At 40.2% G+C, this 19905-nt stretch overlaps 1 protein-coding gene across 5 annotated transcripts in view; it reads right to left on the reverse strand.

The window, feature by feature from the left end:
- cdon (cell adhesion associated, oncogene regulated) overlaps positions 1-19905 on the reverse strand; it is a 50989-nt gene that overhangs the window by 19493 nt on the left and 11591 nt on the right. For 4 of the 5 annotated variants that reach the window (XM_015384191.1, XM_015384193.1, XM_015384189.1 and 1 more), the window contains exons 2-7: positions 9570-9709; positions 7930-8208; positions 7307-7453; positions 6157-6300; positions 5775-6065; positions 5424-5693 (exon numbers count right to left, since the gene is read on the reverse strand). In XM_015384191.1, coding sequence (XP_015239677.1) covers positions 5424-5693; positions 5775-6065; positions 6157-6300; positions 7307-7453; positions 7930-8208; positions 9570-9642 — 1204 coding nt within the window. In that variant the 5' untranslated portion in view covers positions 9643-9709. Of the gene's footprint in view, positions 1-5423; positions 5694-5774; positions 6066-6156; positions 6301-7306; positions 7454-7929; positions 8209-9569; positions 9710-10799; positions 10879-19905 lie in introns of all 5 variants that reach the window. The other variant, XM_015384190.1, reaches the window with a different exon arrangement.

Here is a 19905-nt window from a genome sequence, read left to right on the forward strand (position 1 = left end):
TATATATATATATATATATATGTGTGAACATTTTGCATTTAAGATTAAGATTTATCCTGGTTCAATTTAATAAAAAACCTTCTTTAAGGAAACTTTTGCTATTCAATTAAAAAATAACATCAAATCAACAGCTTTACCAAATAATCATTAGTTGCAGCCCTACATTAAACCCTTAAATATATAAACACTTTAGCAATTATTAGCTTTTAAATTTTTGGATTTTATCCATTTACATTTCAGAAGCAGTTTTTCACTTTTTTTTTTGTAGAACAAAACAAAAGCTTTGAATTCTTCCTTTGCTTAAAGGTTAGGGCCACCATTTCACGTTAAAGTAAAGGCCACTTCTCCCAAAAATAAACTTTAAAGGAATAGATCAAAGGTATAGATAAGAATGAATATGAGCAGCATTTTGTAGATATTTAATTTACAAGAAAAAATAATAAAAATTTTAAAATTAGTATTTGGTGACTCAAAAACAATACGTGGTAAAACCCTGAAAATGTTGAATCTAGAGGAGCAAACATTTTACATCTCACCTAAACAAAGAGCGGTTAAAGTAAACTGTAGGTAAGAAGCAATCAACTGATTGTGATGAAAGTAAATACTGGACATTTGCTTTTCTTTCCAGGGATGGAAATAAATCAGAATCAATGACAAACCAGATGGATGAAGGGAAAATTAAGAAAATTGGACATTTAACAGTGAGTAGAATAAAGACAAGTAAAAAACGATTAATTAAACTTTCACATAAAAAATCGAAATTGAAGAGACTTTTCAAAGAAAAGAGAAAATTAGATCTGAAATACAGTAGAACAATAACATTTTTATAGAGCCTGCAAAGAACTGACATTAAATTGGTATAAACTGATTCTAAATATGTATTATTGGATATGTCTTTATGTTCTGCATTGGTTACCGGTGGCGACTCTGACATAGTGGAAAAATTGCAAATCTTCTTTCGGAAAGTAAGCTTGTATGAGTGATGCAAACAGCAACATTTAAACAGAGCAGCACGAGGATAAATGGGCATGTGCACACTCTCGCACGCATTTAATAGGCATTCCCTCTCAGGAGCGGGTACAGGGCTGTGCATTAAAATTTTTTGTGCAGAGGAAGGGTCCTTCCAAAAAATTGCAAAAATCCTCCACTATACCTTTAACGGTGTAGCTCTCACTGAGGAGAAGCAATATCAGAGGGTCATACAGGTGGAACCCGCTCTTTAATCCACCAAATGGAGAAAAAGAAACCTTAAACTCTGCAGAAGTTAAATCCTATTCTGTTTTTGGAATGAATTCTTGATGCCAACCAGGCAAAATGCATGAACTGGGAGTCTCCAAACAGCTGATACGAGGCCTGGCAACGGCAGCGCTGATCGTTCAAACTCAAAGAAGAGAGAGGTTTTCTGCACGGGGTGCATTTCATGGCTCAGGGTCCTGTAACAAGCTGCTGTTGCTGCTCACACCGACCTACTTTGTAAAACAAACAGGCCTGAAGCTGGTAATACTAGACCTTTTCCCCGGACCGCGGCCAGCTGCAGCACATTCCACACACCGACCATTAAAATACCAGAAAGAATCAGACCTCAGCAGCCCCACATCCAGCCTCTCCTCTGTCCGATTCCTTCCCTCATTTACTGCAACACTCAGAGCTGAAACCAGGACCAGGTCAGCTGCTCCTAGGCAATCCAACAGAAAGAGGCCGGTCAGGCCCAGACAGGCTCCTCATTATCAGCAAGGAGGATGGAGACAAGGAAGTGAATGTGATGATAAATCCCTGAGGATTACAGATAGAACCAAGGAGCCTCAGTTATGTAAATCTGTGCTTCACTCCTTCATCCCAGGAATCATCTGTTTCTCTCTAGATCCTTAGGAGCTTTAAAGTCAACTTATTGTTTAACAAAACGGCCTTGTACGAAGCTCAGCTTTGTTGTTTCCATTTTATGCTGCGGTTTAAATGTATTTTGTTCTTTCACAATAAGATCTGTAACTTTTTGTTTTATAATTCGGGACGTTGTTTCCATTCTGTGGTCAGATGTCTTTCTGTTTTGATATTCTCAGACAACAGTCAGACCATTCTGAAAAGAAACATGAGCCTTTTCCAATCACAGAACACACCGAAGCACAGCTAGGGTGCAGGAACAACTCTTTGGTGTGGAAGCCGGTCTAATGAGTTTAAAAAATCCTTTAATTTAAACAAGTTTAAAAATGAAGTCAGAGGTGAGTCAGAGATGTAAGAATGTATGTTAAAGGAAATTGTGTTTTACAGCGACGCCTCTCTGTTTAGTATACTTAAATCAAAGTCTTATAGAGTAATGCAGGCATCCCCAAAGTCGTTCCTCGCGGCCCGCTGTCAGTCATGCAGGGTTTAGACTCGGTTTCCCTGCTCCAGCAAAGCTGATTTTCATTGATTAACCGGTTTTTGCTGAACTGCAAGCATCATAATCAGCTGTGCTAAAGCAGACAAACCTCTAAAGCCTGCAGGACAGCGGCCCTCCAGGACCGACTTTGGGGATGCCTGGAGCAATGAACTGGTCATTTCCTTCAGGCAAGTTTTGGGCAAAAGCTCATCTTAAAGTTGCAGATTAGAGGGTCAAAAGTGTTGGTATTTATTAGCATGAAAGGTGTGATCGGTCCACTCGAAGAAGAAAATCCCTGTGAAAGCTGAAAGAATAAAATCCCAGTTCGGTCCAAGCACATCAGTATTCACACTAGCTAAACTGCCAGTTGGACTTAAATTTACTTTAAATCAGAAAAGAGAAATCCTATTTAAATACTGTATTATATTTAACATCAAGGAATGAAGTCAGACAACTGTTCTACTACATGTTAAGATGACAGATGTGCAAAATAAATACCAAATGTTACCATATTTCGTGGCATTAATTGCTTTAACAAAAAAAGTCAAGTTCTTTTGTTGGAAACCTAAACATGCAAATGTAACTATGCTGAAACAGCCAATATGAAACCAGGTTAGGAGCTGTAGTTGCATTAAATACGAGTACAGGTACTTTATCTAGTAGTTATGGTTGCTACAAGAGGTTAACACTCAAAGTAAAGTTAAGGAAGTAAAAACAAAAATCCCAATCATACTAACCTCAGGTTCAATCATCATTACATAGAGTAGTTTATCTGCATCATAATGAATTTGTTTTTAACAATAATTGGTTGGTCTCCAATTATTAAAAGCAATTAAACAATTCCGCCTCCATTAATACGGAGACATATACTTTAGTTTTATTTGTGTTTCTTTTTATTATCTGTAACAGCTGATACCTACATGAGTTTCCCTATGTTCAGCAGTCATGCCTCAAGATCACATGAAGTGCCTCTTCCTCCAATTTCATTGTTTTTTCTTTAATTTGTTAATAAATGCTTCCTTGTTTTAATTACGACCTTTAAAACATTTATTACTATTTTATCATTTTTTATCATGTTAATAAGGACAAAAAAGCAATAGACGTAAAAATTGGCTCCAAAATATCTGCAGGACATTTCAAGGATTGGTTAGATTGATTTTAAAATAATTAGAATCCACCTTAAAAAAACCTGCATGGTTCATTCTCTAATCAGAAGTATATTCACGTTGTGAGAGAGAGCAGCTCTTCTGGCACATAACAGGAAGGCTCACAACAGCACAGCTGTTCTATTTTATCCCTTTTATGATTTAAATCTGTTTTTCAAGAAAAATGAAGGAGCTGAAAATGAAGGTAAACATTTAATGTACTTATTTATTTAGCAGTGTTAGGTACTGTTAGTTAAACTAATAACGCTAATCGCTATCTGATGCTAAGGTATGTTTAAAATGTGAACTCAGAGGTCGTAATATCCTGTACAACCCTTCATTGCAGTGATTATTCTTTCACGCGTGTGACGTCGCCTCTGGTTGCAATAAAAATACTTGACGAACGCTTACGCAGGAAAAACTGAGATTAACTCCATGCAACAGTCCTGGCAGAATAAGGGCAGCTAGATTTGTCATTTTATGTGTTAAGGGAGGTCTTTTTTTTGGTGATGGAAAACATTCATGCAAAATTTTGAATTAAAATATTTGTTTTGATTATTTCTCTTGAAGCATTATAATAACAGTTTACTCCTGAAATGAAGGCTTGGATAAGCTCCGTACCTGGTACCACTCACAGAGTGTTTACCACAGCTCCTAGTTATCAGCCTCAGTTCTTTGTGTATTAAGGTGGTCTGCAGAAGCTGAGCCCAAAGTATTGTGGTGCGAAGCAGCGACCCCGTCTGATCCTGTCTGAGTTGAACTCCTTGTGTCTCTGCATTAATCACTGCAGATAGCTAAGGAGTAGGGCTGAGCATTCAGGGGAGAGGAAGAGGATAGGAGGAGGAGGAGGAGGGTTGTGATGTGTTAATAAATAAGAGGCAGTTGTGTACGATGTTGACAGCTGGGTGGTCTGGTCCTCGTCATAACCCTCTACGACTACTCCTTACATTCCAGCGTCCGGAGCTTATCCCCGACGGTGCGCACAAAGCTCACTCTCACGCTCAGTTCAAGGCTCAGGAGGAGGGCGGCCTTGGCCTTGGCCTAGCCCCTCCCCCTCGCTGACAGACACACACAGTCACACTAACAGAGCTGGGACGCTCTGCAGATACAGTATGTCCAGACCAACAGAGAACCCATCTGGTAAAGAGCCTCAACCTCGACCAAAACAAACTTACAGCGATGCTGCATTTCTGGAATCTTCTTAATGTCTTTAGTGATCACAAAACCAACAGCTGTCATATAGCCCCTCCTTATACATGCAAGGAGCAGCTCCATTTTAAACTAATGCTACATTAATCCATAATTAATCCCTTAATCCCATTAGTCCAACCTGTTGATCAGATAACATCTTCATTTATTCCTCCTGGGAAACAATGAGGGTCTTTTTGATTTCTGACACTTTATAATGGAAAACTCTGATTCACTAATTAAAATAAACATTCTTCAGACTTTCTGATGAGGCCTTTTTTAAAAAAACATTTATTGTCAAAAATCATTTTTATGTTTTTATTTAAATGTACTTTAAGTATAAACAGTTTGAAATGCTTCATTTGCAATAAGTCAGACTTCCTTGTAACCTTTGAAGGCTGGTCTCCAGCCGTCTGAAGGTCATTTATATTTTTTTCTCAATTCTAGCTGCTTCCTTTTTTTTGTACTTTTTAGTTCATATCTTGTACCAGACATTCAGCTTTTTAAGAAACAAAAGTGCAAGAGGTGCCCAGCCTTAAATAAACACATAAAGCAGATTAACTTTGTTCAAAATTCATGTAAGAATTATGGAGAGGAAAAGCAAAGACCTGACATTGGACAGCAGAGGTTTGTATCACCCAGGGTGGTAAAACTACCAGGTTACACTGGTCTATGCATTTTCATCTTTTCTGTTTTTCAAACACTGATTTTAAGATCACTTGAAGGATTCATACCTGACTGTACGCTGAGGAAACCATGTGACTGTGCAGAGCCAATCCCATTGTCCAGCACACACTGGTACGCCCCTTCATCCTGCGGCGTCACATCTGTAACCAACAGCGAGGATCCAGAGATTTGGAGGCGATGTGACGGAGCGATTGGCTCGGCGTTGAACAGCCAGGTGACGTTTGGGGAGGGGTTTCCTCTCCCTGCGCAGATGAAGCGAGCAGAGGAGCCGATGGGGATGCGCTGGTCGCCCAGGGCCTCAGCAATAGAGGCGGGCTCTGAATTTGGAGAAATTTTAACACCTTAAAAATCATCACCTGCAGTAAGAAATCTTCAAATTAAGTTTTTTTTTTCCTTACCAAGAACATTTACAGTGTAATTAGGGCTGAACACAGTTCCTCTCTCGGTCTCAACCCCGCAGCAGTACCTTCCCTCATCGCTCCTCGACAGCCGAACAAAAGCCAGGTTATTGTGTTGTCTCTGGTGCGAAGGCCCAAATGTCACCTCCTTGCCGTTCTTAAACCACCGGGCTGCTGGTACAGAACTCCCAGAAATGACGCACTCCAACGTCAGCGGCTGCAAATGCTGCATCGAAAGCGTCATCGGAGCGGTGGGATAAACTATCTGAACTGGGGGGGTTGAAGAGGGTCCTGGAATAAGGCATGGAATGCACCATTTTAGTAGACAGAAACAGGAAGTGAATAAATTACAGAACTCTGCACCTCGATTTGTTTTACTCACGTTTCACGAACAGTTTGACACCATGAGACTGAACAACAGCTTCACCAGTAACAGGGTTCACTGCGCCACATTTATACATGCCCTGCTGTTGGGCTGACACCGAGATAATCTGCAGGTTTCCAGATGGAAGTATTAAATAGTTATCTGTAAAACAAAAACAGCTAATTCAGCCACAGTATAGTTACACAAAACGCTTTCAAATCAATTTAAGATCTCTTAATGTTTTGAAACGAATGATTCTGCGCTTCGTTAGAAAGCAATGAAAGGTGCATCTCCTCTGGATAAAATCACTGACAGTTCTGTTGCTGCCCTAACTTTGTGCAGTGTCCTGGGTTTATTTCCCATAGAAAGTACCCCTTGCTTAGAGTTTGTCTTTAGCTCGGACATTTTTCCAGAATTAAGTGTTATCTGCTGATCATAAATTTCATTATCATTACTTTTCTTTCCTTAGAACAGGGGTGTCAAAGTGTCATTTCATCAAGTCATCATGTTCAGATTGGACTCACTTGATGAGACGACTGGAGTCTGGTGTGCTATCCCTTCCTGAATGTACCATTATTTCTTTTCTCTCCCACATAAACTACTGCTTCTCTGATGTTTATGTTTCTTTTTCTGTGACTCATCTCTGTCTGCTTCCTACTGATGATCTGCTGATTGTATTTTCTTATTAACATAGGAAGGTTCCTTCCCACTGTTTCCAAATGCTTAGAAAGCTGTCATTACTGGTGCAAAGTCAATGACTTAATGCAATCATCTGGACTTCCTTCCATACATACCTTGTTACGGAGTGCCAATAAATGATGGACTGAATTACCCTGTAGCTTAAAGTAACGATAGAACTTATTCTAGTTGGATACATTTGGTGGATTTGATATGATCTCTGATCCAAATAAGAATCAATTTAAGCAATCATGAACTGAATATTAATTGTTTCTCTTCAACCGTACCATTATAGGATGTTTGTAAACCTTTACTATAAATTATAGTTGAATGTAATTGTGAAAATAATGTGTGTATTATAACTCTAATGGTTGCCAATAGGGTTTTAGATTGAGGTGTATATCTCTGCATAGTTATTCATAGGGATCTTTCTTAGCAGTATGAAACCGACTAAATAACTCCTGAGGAAGTTTATTTTGTTGTAACAAACCTCTCGACTCTTCGATCCAGCTGCCTCTGACTCTCAGTTTCGGTCGAGCAGGAGGAGTGCTGCGTGGCAGAGGACATTCAATAACAACCGTACTGCCTTCCTGCGCTGATAACAACCGCCGCTGCCCAGCTTCATATTCAGATATCTCTGCATGAAGAGAAAAACAAAAGCATTCACTTACTGTGAGGAATACAGAGCGCCGCTGAGAGCGAGTATGATCGGCACTACTTGAGCTGAACTGTTTGTGTTGGATCGCTGGGTTTGTTTATTGTTGTAGAGAGGGGTTCAATTCATGCTTGATACAGCTTCAGATCAGGGTCAAGCACTTTACGTGGAGGCCAAGAGAAGCAGCATCCCAGCAGGAACATAACACGCTTCCACACAGGAAAGCCCAAGGCTCATTAAGGATAGCAGTAAGAGGCATCTGGAAGGCTGCCCGAGTAAAAACTCCAACTGCTTCCTTCCCCTCTGCCACTCAGCAGCAGGCAGCCGAGGATTGATATCCTTTCTACTTTTTTAACACTCGCTAAAGTGGACTTCCTTTTCTCAAGGCCACTTCCACCATTTCTTCACCACTCTTTGAAGTGAAGTGTGCACAGAGGGGTCATCCGCTGTATCCTTACCTGCTAAAGCCACGCGGGCAAGGCGGCTAGCGACCGCCGGCCCGCGTCCTGAGCGTGCCACACACTGATAGATGCCAGCATGGTTGGGTGTAAGGCTGGAGATGGTGAGGAAACCCAGGGCGAGTTCCACGCCGGGCAGGGTGTCCTGATCCAGGGGCAGGCCCCTAAAGCGCCACGAAACAGCTGCTGATGGGGGATTTACTAAACACTGCAGACGGACCACAGAACCTGGACTCTGGACCACAGAGGTTGGCTCAGAGCGAAAAGAGGGATGCTGAGCTGGGGAGAGAACAAGGCAAAAGGTCCAGAGTTATGAATGGTTGCTCGGTGCATTAGATTATGACACAAAATGATACACTAAGTAACACAGACTCCTACACACATAGAAATTATTTGGAGAAGGTGAACAGTTCAATAAGCTTTAAAATGATTGGGTCATTATTAACCCATAGGGTTTAGAGATGCACTGATTTCTTAGTAAATGAAAGGCAGTACTATCATGGAATGAAAAATCCACAGATGTCAGGAATGGATCATCTATAGTAGAAAGTTTAGACTGAGCGAAGACTGAGCTAAATACGCGGTTGGTCTTAAAAATGGAGACAAATAACATGTTACTAAAACAGACATTTGGGTTTTTAATAGAGGACAGCATCTCTGCTGATCATTGTGCTTCTGACAGAAAAGTGCAAATGAGATTTTTTGTCTTTTTTTCCCCCAACACTACCAGTGTACACTTGAAAATACAATATTATCTCTATTTGTTCAGTAACTGAATCCTGAACTGAAATTCAGTTGTTGGATTTTGAGAAGCAGAGCTGGGATTAAACAGAAAGCAGAATAAATGTATACCTTTTATTAATTTCTCCATGAGTTCTTTGCAACATTCCTGCCTTAGTTTCAAAGTTTGAGCAGTTATATGCAACACAGAAGGCACCAAGAAAAAACATCAGGGTTCGGTCCCCATAAGCCTGACATTTAGTATTGTTCAATAATTTAAAGAGAATTCTTTAAAAGATAATAATATAATCCCAGATCTGTCACTAAATTTGAGTCCTACAAAACATCATGATTCATTTCGTTAACATTTTTAATTATAAGCTCTTGATTAAAATAAACAAACAAAAACAAAAACAAAAACAAATCCAAACTTTGATTGTAGGGAGTGGTTTGCTTCATAGTTCTCGGTGTACTATTATTGATGAGGGTTGGAATAGATATTATAAAAAACTAAACTGCTCCAACGTAGTTCATATTAGAAAAACAGTTTCTTTGATTAATATAATTTTTAGATGGCTTTAATAAAGTGAAGGAATTTGGAGGATTTAGATTTGCAGAAACTAAAGCAACATGCTCAGCAACCTGCTTACATTATTAATGAATAAAACATTTTTATTGTTATTTTCATTCAGTTATTGAATTAGAAAACAGATTTTGAAAGTCTGGCAAAAATACAAGAGGCATTAATCCATTATTTCTGCTGTTCTTATTTTCTATTTCTACATACTTCATTTCTGATTCGTGCAAAACAGTTCTCAGTTCTAATTTTCATTGTCCTGCTGAGCACCAGTCTGAAATTTAATCCAAAAGCATGAAGTGGTGCATTTACTGAAAATGGTGTTTGCTGGTGAGGAACTTACATGAGCAGCTGATAATCAACGACTGGCTGAGACACAGCAGAGTGGAAAGGAAGACCCTGAGGCCACTGTCCATGGCGGCCTTTCACCCCAGCCAGCAGGCCGTGTTGCCTGGAGCGCTTGCTCTCGCCCGCTCAGAAAACCTAAAACACACACAGAGAACACAGGGAAACTGATGAGCATCACAGCATCTACAAACGCACCAAAAATACAAAAAAAAATATCAGAAAAAATTAAGATGTTTATTACAGCTGGACTATGATGACATTTTTTTTCTTCAAATTGATCCTGCACTACAATGCCTGCTCTCCTCCTCTCATCATCTTTATTATAGCGCCCTTACAGAGGCCTACTGGGATCTCCTACTAGTGGACCATGAATACAAAAAAAAGTCATCTCACTTCCAATATCCTCCCGCTATGACATTGCCTTTCTTTTTCATAGCTTCATCACAGCCAGGCTCAGCGATGCAAGAGAAAATCTAAAGGTGATGGAGGAGAGGAGGACTCAAAATTAGGAGCCTCCCTCCAATTTTTCCAAACCCCCCCCACCACATGTCAATGCAGTTCCTCCTTCTGAAAGTAATCCAGAGGCAGCTTTGATCCCATGTTCCTGGTTGCTAACCAGCCCTAGAGCCCGAGGCTGCACAGACAATGGCCGTCCAGCTGGGATATTCACACTCGTGCTTCGGTGGCCCGCAGACATTAACGGAAGGGCCAACTGAGGCTGAAGGGCGGGTCAAGTGAAAAAAAGCAAGGCGCTTGGGTGGGATGGCAGAAGGTGAACAGGTTTCTAACCCTTATTCTTCCAGTTAAGAAGCTCTTTTAAATACCTGACAATCAAATAGGTCAGTTTGCTTAGCCTCCTCTCAAGTCTGCCGCAAAGAAAGTAGGAGCTCATTTTCAGCTCCCTACGACTAACAGAACTCAGCCAACATCCATTTGCAACAAAATATATTGTAATAAGTTGGCAGGCGTATGATAGAGGGGCTGAGGAAAACCAGTTATCCAACATTTATACTTCCTGCACTTTTCTTTCTGCATGCAGCAAATGCAACATACTAAAAATTATTCGTTCTTATTTGTGATAAAGTGTCTTTATCATGCAAACTTATTTTTTGAGCTTTTAACTAAATGTGATTTCTTCATCAAGATTATGTCCAAACTGGTATTTCTCTTGAGTCATGCATATCCAAGTAATCCTCATTAATACCGCTCTCTAAGCAGCCACTACCTGCACTGGTCATCACCACACTGCATAGGAGACTGTTATCCCGTCTCTTCCAGGATGCACCTGTTTGACCGCACTGCACCTGCCCAGTAAACAAGAATTAAGCTTTGCTTGATCAGCAAATGGTGAAGATAGGCAGCATGCGATCATTTCTGCTCATACTTGAGACAAAAAGGCTTGTTTAGCACCTAATATACATAGTTTCACTAAATAAGGAAACGTTTTTTGGCAACGAGCTTCGATTCTGTTCAACCTTCCTTAAAAACAGCCTGGACGCCAGGAGTGATGTCATGAAAAGGCAGAGGAGAGGTAGCATTGGAGTGAATGCAAGTCTCTTTCTTAATGTTTGGAAGAAAACAACCAATATTTTCTCTAAAGTATGATTACTCCATAGTGCCAAAGTCAATATTTCATCATAAACATGCCTATATTGTCCTTGAAGGACTTAAAAAAGCCTTAGAACTGTAAACTATAAATTCTTGTAGACATCAGGGCCAACATGTCCAACTTTTTATCCAGCCTGCACAGTTGAAATATATTAATGAGTCCAGATGTTAAAACTCTGGCTTAGCTGGGTTCATCCAGTGATTTGGGGATAAAACTCCTTACTGCTGCACCCCGATTTAGTTTTGGTCTCTATATTGGGCTCTGGCGGGGAGGAGGAGCAGAGAAGAGGCAGGAAATAATAAACTCTTCCAGCTCCTGGCTCACGCCCCCTTCTCACTCTGAGGTCGGGGGTCAAGGAAGAGCAGAGAAAGAGGATGAACCAGCGGGTGTATGGTGGCCCGGGTCACCCCACTTCTTACTGTTTCAATCACAAACCCGCCTTTTTTTTTCAACCCAAAAGATGAGAGAAGCGCCAATAAATGGGTTGGTAACTAAAATCTGCCAATCAGTATGATCTATTTTGTCCTGTGACCAGCCGGTCAGATTAAAAACAAAACTGTTAAGATATAGTATCAGTTAAACCAAATTTTGCAAGACTTTCTTTTTTCTTACTGTTAACCCACAATCTTTTGTAAGCATTTCCCCGAAGCCAAGGAAAATATGCATCTTTTATGTAATAGGAATGAAGACAGCCTCAATAACCAGAATGAGTTCTTCAGTAAATCTTTACGTTTACATTTATGTTGGTATAAGAAAGACCCCAGTTTTGTTCCACATGCCAGAAATAAGGAGCCATAAGGAGAAACAATATGTTGTCCAGAGGTCTGTGGAGCAATGAGGCTGAGACAGACAGAGAGAGCAAGACTTTCAGCCGATAACAGGAAGGTTGAAGGGACTACAAAGGGAGTCCTATTTTTTATTGCTGTTGAGCATTCAATGTCTTTTGTAGTTGAACACAGTGTACTACCTATCTGAGAGCAGAGCCCTTATAGCAGGTGGGTGGGAGGGTCCAAATCTTTTGCAAAGGGGTCCAAAACAGAACTTTGGGCCCAAAATAATTGGTTTATATTTATGTTTATTTAATAAATTTGGACTCTTGAGTCTTGTTTCCAGGAAAAGTTGAAGGATGTTTCTCGTCATATTTACTGTCAATTAAAAAACATTTCAACCTTTAATTTTTACTGACGCAAGAACTTTTTTTTACTCACTTTTTTCTTTCAGACCAAGTTGGCAAAGCTAATTTATACTACTTCTAATTTTGAAATAGTAAATCATCTCAAAGGGGCATAAATGGTCCTCAGGCCGCAGCCTTACAGGCAACAGGTTTGCTAGCAATGCTAAGTGTGCTAACAATAAAAAGGTAAAGCTGTTAAAATGTCTACTCCACAACCTTTTTTCATGGTTTAGAATAATAAAAGATCATTTCATCATCACAGCTCTTTTACGGAGTGGCGTCCTGTTTTCCAAAATAAAAAAAAACAACAAAACAAAAACTATGACAGCTTCGTTCAGGAGGGTTAAAAAATTACACTTCTGTGTGTTTTTTTTTATATTCTAGTGTTATTTCTATTATACGATTCATGTGTCAAAATCAGTAATATGATGCAAAAGCTTTACAAAATATCTAATTGTTAAAAAATCGGATTTATCCTGATCTTTAAACAGGAATAGCAAAAAGCTGGTCAAAGTAGAGATGCATGCCAACGTATATATAATAAGACCTTTCATCACTGACTAAGAATCTGGGAATTTGATTTCAGGGTTTGGGATTAGACCTCAGGATGTATGCTCTTTGCATTTAAAGCTCAGGTTTAAATATGAGCGTGCTTAGTCAGGCACATCAACCCACATCACACAGGTTGGCATTTCTCCATTTCACAGGTTGCAACAAGCCCCTTGCACTGCCCCTATGTCAGCATTGGAAACTATCTCTCTTCCTCTACCGGAATAATGATATATAATTACAATAATAACAACAGTGCTATAACAATGCAAAGCAAAGCATAGGCATATTGGCACAAGGTGCAATGAGACACCAGATATGATTCTGAATTCACCTCGCTTTCTCTCTCTCTTATTTTCATTCTCATCTCAGCTCGTACATCCGTTGGGCCATGAATGCCCTTGTGTAAACACACACAGCTGCCTTATCTGGCCCATTGATCTGCCGCGACGAGGAAACAAAGGGGCATCATTCCTGGTTCTTATCTGTTTGGCTTTTCCTGTGACATCCGCCACCATGAGGCCTCCTGCTCGGTGGAGACAGACACCATGAGCATATCCTTAATCGCAGAGCCAAGTCTCTGTTGAGGCAACAGTAGCTGCATCCAAAGGCAGCTCCTGCTTCCACTTGGGAAGACGAAAAAAAATAATGTAGCTTTTAGATAAAAGGAATCCAAGCAACAGCTAAGTAATATTTCAAACCAGTCTCGACTCTTTTCTTAAATTCAGTTTATTCAGACCCAACTAGTCTTTAAAAAAAAAAGTGAATTTAATCCAAACATTGGTTAAAAAAATGTCCATCTAAGAGAAACCCTGCAGATTCACTGGCTTGTGGCATTTACTCCCTGTGGATGCAAACTCTGTAACAGTGGACGGCCAATCCCCAATACTGAGCATGCATGTAGCAACAGTGGAAAGGAAAACTCTACTTCTAAAGCTAGAAACCCCCAATATGACCAGAACCTGACTCTGTGTAATCAGCCATCTGCTACGTTCAACTGGCTGTTTGAAAAGACACATTTTCTTTCTTGTCTTAACACCAAACGCTATCATCTATTTTCAACAATAGGCAAGACCTCCTACAACTTTTTATTTACAATACAATGCCAATATTGCACTTTTGAACTGACCAATACCGATATTGACCAGTTGCAATATAAGAGCACATCACATCTAGTTTTGATATTTTTTTTGTGTTGAATGTTAGAAAAGGTTTAATCAAACAATATTACTTGAACAGAGAAGAATAGTCAAGAGCAATTGGCATGACAACAACTGACCCATTTACTAACCAGTTGGCTGAATAAACTTTAGACAGAAGCAAAGCGTTGCCAATAAAGAAGATTTTAGGTGCAGAGCAACATAATCTAATAATAGTTTTTTTGCCTGATACAGGACTGATGTTGATGTCGGACTGAGATATCCCTTCTTAACTAGTCCTAAAAAAAAAAAAAAAAATTAAAAAAAGAATATCACTTTACAAAGTTTTTTTTTTTTGTGGAAACCTTCAAAAACAAACAAACAAAAAAACAAACAATTAGTAGTCATTTTAACTGTGACTGTAACAGAAGTATAGAAGCTGCTTTCTTCTGCCCTGGGTTTTTCAGCTAAAATAATAAATTCACAATTTCCATTTGACAAGGTTTTATTGAAACGTTGACACAGGACCGAATATATCTTAATTTCTCCTTTTGTTAGACATGGACCACCACACTGTAAAAAGTTTTTGATGCCTTAAACAACAAATGTCACCGAATAAACTACAGCCATAAAGCACCTGAACTCCTGACTCTGAAATAGTCGGCTAAGCTTTATAGCAGTCTGATTATTCTGGTAACAATGTTAAAATTGCATACATTGATATTGCATTAATAGAAAAAGTAAAACTGAAGTTGGTGTCAGTGAGTTCAAGCACAAAATGTTCAATATGCTAGGCATGGGGGGTTAATTTGTGTACATTTTGGAGATGTTCAACTGACAACTTGTTTGAAAGTTTGAAAACAATCCTAAAGGTTTTGATTGATGGAAAAACATTACTGAGATACAGCACCTTTACCAGCTCATCTAGGAAGTCATCCAAAACTCAAAACACAGGAACACAGAGCAAGCGGGATCCCTAGGGATGACACAAGCTAAATAAACACAATGCCTTGGATCCCCTCAGGGAAGGGAAAGGGATCCGAGTTCTGAGGTGGGTCCACCTGCACTTTTTTTTTTTTTAACCACAGGAACTACTTAAAACCCCATTTGCACCCAGTATGTGGGGAAGGCCCATATCCCTGTCATATTGGGTAAACAGGGACAAAAGCAATGCGGTGAAGCATCAAAGAGCTGGAGGGCAGAGAAGGAACAGGTCACAACTTGGTGCTGCTGACTGGAGCAGGGGGACGGCCTCTTTGCCTCACAACACTGCACAGATGAATGAAAGAAAAACAGTAGAAAGCTCTTAAATTTGATAACCGACACCAATACGGACTGCGCTGGCAACGGGTGCAAGGGTCCTAAATAAAAAAATCTGATTGAATAAAGAGTATCCTATAACAAGGAGAACTTAAACAGAGACGTCAGAGGAAGGAGATCAGTGGGGTGGAAGAGACAGAGCGAGTCTTTTCTGGTACGATGGTCTAATCTGACCCGTGTGCAGAAGCTGATTCACATGCTATACCCCAAACCTGTCTGCACTCGCCCCACATCTCACTAAAGGAGGAACTGCAGAGCACACATTCCTCCTTTCCACAGAGAGGGCCAACAACAGACTCACACAAAGAGACAGACACACAAAACTGAAAGAGATGGCAGATAATTCAAAACTGAGTGATGGGAGGCAATGGGGGGGCCGAGGGAAAAAGGAGATGGGGGTATAGAGAGGTGAAACATTCACAGCCGTGCCCCGACTCCTCTCGTTTTATTCGACTCTATGGAAGAGGCTTACAGATAATGGTGTTCACGTCTGCCAAGGCCACAGCTCAGCCCACAGACATGGAAAGGGCCTCCCCCAATGGAAGACACCATTATGAACTCCTATGATCTCTCTAGGTGAATCTGCCAAGCCTTCCCGGGGCCATGGAACAAACTAAAGAGTGGAGACATGGAGCCTCTGGTTGGACCTAACTCTGTCTGATTAGAGCCTGATACTTTAAGAGTGGGACAGGAGGGGAGGGAGCATCCTTTCTTATCTTTTGCAAGACTTGGAATGTGGATTAATCCCTTGACACCTGAATTTATGTAAACACATTAAAAAACGCAAAAAAGAAAAAGTTGTTTTGTCAAACTGATCTTGTTACTTTGACAATTGCACAAAAACAATAAAAAATTAGGTATATTGCAAATTTCTGACAAAAGTTATATTGGTCAACTATATAGTGCACCATTAGGGATGTATAATAACTGGCATTAGGAAAATGCCGGACAATCTTACTCGTTTGCATAACACAAATAGTTTGTTGCATATTTGCAACAATAGGGATGGGATTTTACTAAAACCTCAAAACAATCTTTCAATGTTTTTACTTTGTTTTTTATTTTTACTTATTTTCAGTCCAATGCTAATTGGCTTGTGCTAAAATAAGGGCAGCAGACAAGTAGAGAGGAAGGAACCATGTTAGGCTAAGTACCTTAACTGTTGTCTTTAGAATAATTACCCTTTAATTGATTTAACTGAACTATTTTCTTTTAAAAGAAATTATAAAGCTGCTCTTGTGTAAAAAAAAAAGTACCTCCTTCAAACTGTGTACCAATGGGAGTACACAGAGAATCTAGTTCTGTAAATTGCAGCTTTACTTACTGATGTGCTCAGTGACAAGGCCAACAGCTATTCGCAATACATATTTACTACAGTTCAAACTATGAGTTGCGGCAGCCATAATGGATTTCAGGATGGGGGCAACGGATCATTTGGTCCATTCACTTAAAATTTTGGTATAATTTTCCTACTTGGAATGTGGAAATATGTGACCTTTGAGTCCACATAAAATGCTTCATGAAACCCTATTCTTCGTCCATGTCTTATTTTCTGTCTCACAAGGAATCATTCCGAGAAAAACATTTTTGTGGCTGCTTTAAAATGCCCATCATTACAGGATGGCCTAGAGAACTGGCCCAGGAGATCATTATAAAAGTTTGAGTACTGGTCAAGAGAATTCTTGACTTCTCATGTATGTTGACATATCATCTGTTTTTGAGATACTAAACTGAAAATGACTAAAAAGTAAAGGTCCAGAACAAACTTTCAAACAACAAAATAATGAAAAAAAACAAACATTTCTAACAATTTTAAAAATGACAAGAAATCTTGGATTCTTTGAAATAAAATCATAAGTCAAGGTATATCAAAGCCCTCAATTACCTGATATATACTTTGTGACAATGAGATTATAACTGTCATGTGTTCAGTTTTCCTCCTGAGGCACATCTGTCAGTATCACTGACGGACAGAGCATCAGAAGCCCTGGAGGTGCAGGGTGACAAAGGGGCCAAGATGGTCCCAGAGGCCGCTGACGCCAAAGTCCTGACATCCACTGCTGTGGAGTGGGATTCGACCCTCAGAGAAATGAAAAGAGAGGCCCTCGGGGATCAGACAGTCACATCCCACAAAGCCCTGTTTACAGAGGATACACACACCCACCCCGCCTCCCAACAACGCTTCTGTTCAACCAATGCCCGACACTCCCCAAGTTTCAGGGCTGGGACCTGGGAGACAGCGCTAATTCCACCCTAAGGCATGTTGGCCGAGAAGACAAGCAAGAGAGCTGGGAGAACAGAGAAAGGGAGGGGGCAGAAAGATTGAGACGGAGGGGATAGAAAGTAGAGACTGAATGGTACAGTATGTAAAAGCCCATCTTAATTGGTGATTGTTCAAAACCGTCTTGTTTTTCCTGGGAATCTGTGAGGGGGAACTGCAGGAGGGTAGAGGAGGCATGGTTGTTTCCCAAGGTCCTGAACAGAGGGATTAACCACAGGGAGGAAACTCAATAGCACCCTCGGACACTGGAAACAGATCTCTGAGTATCACAGCCTTACAAGGCCACCTCAAGACCTTTCGCAAAGTGCATGTAACTAACCACCCTCTGCTATTGTCTGAACTCTCTGGGCCCTTCCAGCTGATTTCACAGGCCTTTCAGCCCATGGGGGGGAACATTAACTCAGACGAAAAGGTAATTCTGATGGATAGCAGGAATGCACAAGACGGCCCTTCTTGCCTGCAGGGTCTGTTCTAACACTGATCTCTAACATGTGCCAAGAGTCTTATTCATCCCAGGAAGAGGGACGGGAGCTGTGCAGCCAGGGCAGCAGGGCAGGAAGCCACAGCCTCACATTCCGCAATATCAGTCCTGATTAGAGAGATGATGGGAAAACACTGATGTGATGCAGGGGAGGGAATAAAAGAAACTCTCAACAATGTCCGACCTCTCTGGGGTGGGGAGGAGTGGAGAAGTTGTAAGGGGATTCAAAGATCTGATCCAGCTGCCCTCAAATCTATCCCTCCTCACTCCAGATTCTTCCGCTGCTCGTGTCCATGGCAACAATTCCTGTTCAGCTTCCTCTCAATGTGTCCCTCACTCCCTAAAACTTTGCTAAACTAAAAATGGATAAGTCCTACATTTCTAGACACGGGTACTAGTACCACCGGTGGTATTATGTTTTCCTTTACCAAAACTACCACAAAACTGTTGTATAATGGTTAGCAATTAGCAAAACACGCAAAAAATATGAGTTGTCCTTACACACTGATATATGCTGAAGGCTACTTTTAGTTGGACTGGGGTTTGGTAATGACATTAAAAACATAACTTTGGCTACGTTCACACCGCAGCCTGAAGTGACCTAAATCCGATTTTTTTGGCCCAAATGCGACCTGGATCTGAACTTTTCATGGTTGTCTGAACAACACAGATCCAATTTTTTCCAATCCGACCTAGGCCACTTGACTATATGGTCCTGAATAGGGCTAGGTAAAAAAAATCTATTTAATCGATTTTGAATCGATTACTTTACATTTTTGCAGAATCGATGTCTAGGGAATGAGATTGATTATTTTTATAGTGACGCGCGTAACGTGAGCAGGAAAGATGCACTCAAGATTACTTCAAGCCAGACAGCTGCAAATATACACATTAGGTTGGCTGAAGACATTAACATATGGGGGCTGACCAGCAAACACCCTGTAGTTGTTACAGACGCTGCAAATATGGTTTGTGCAGTGAAGATAATGCACTTGTTCACTTCTCAAGCTTAAACTGTCTGATTTACAAGTTTGCATTTTGTGTTTAATGTGACAGGAAAAAATAAAATCCATGAGTATTCTGACACACAGTTGAACCACTTTCATTATTGTAAAAACAGATCGAATCAATATTAATTGATTTAGAACTGTATTAATCAAAATGGAATCGATTCAGGACTTTGGCGAGAATACCCAGCCCTAGTCCTAAATTCGATACGAATCTGATCTTTTCAAATGCAACCTGTGTCTGAACGGTCAGGTCGCATTCATCTGACCAGAACGCCACTGGTAACCGACATAGGTCACTATTCTGCTTGTTGCTACACAGAAGCGGCAAGAAAAACAAAAACATCATGGTAGACAATGATGCAGAGAGCAGTATTTTTTTTTAACTATCTTGAAAAATTAAGGTTTGGAAAGATCGCTAGATGCGCTCCAGCACTACATTCATGTTTACTCCCGTAAACACGAAGCACGCTGGCTTGTGATGTCATTGCTTCCTCTACTGCGCACGGGGGACACTTAAGCTGTGTGAATGCAGTTTACACAACAGATCTCATACAAGTCGCATATATTTGGAAATGTAAATGGCAACGCAAAAAAATCAGATTTCACAAAAAAAAAAAAATTGAGCATCGAGGCCTGCAGTGTGAACGTAGCTTTTGTCACAGTTACAAGTTGAGAAACATTTTGAATAAGCTTTGCTTAATGGCAAGCTGCAATGAATTCACCAAAGTAAATACAACAAAGCATTTTTGAAAGAAATAATTTATCAGG

The sequence above is a fragment of the Cyprinodon variegatus genome, unplaced genomic scaffold (genome assembly GCF_000732505.1).
Source record: "Cyprinodon variegatus isolate N-32 unplaced genomic scaffold, C_variegatus-1.0 Scaffold306, whole genome shotgun sequence".
Lineage (NCBI taxonomy): Eukaryota > Metazoa > Chordata > Actinopteri > Cyprinodontiformes > Cyprinodontidae > Cyprinodon > Cyprinodon variegatus.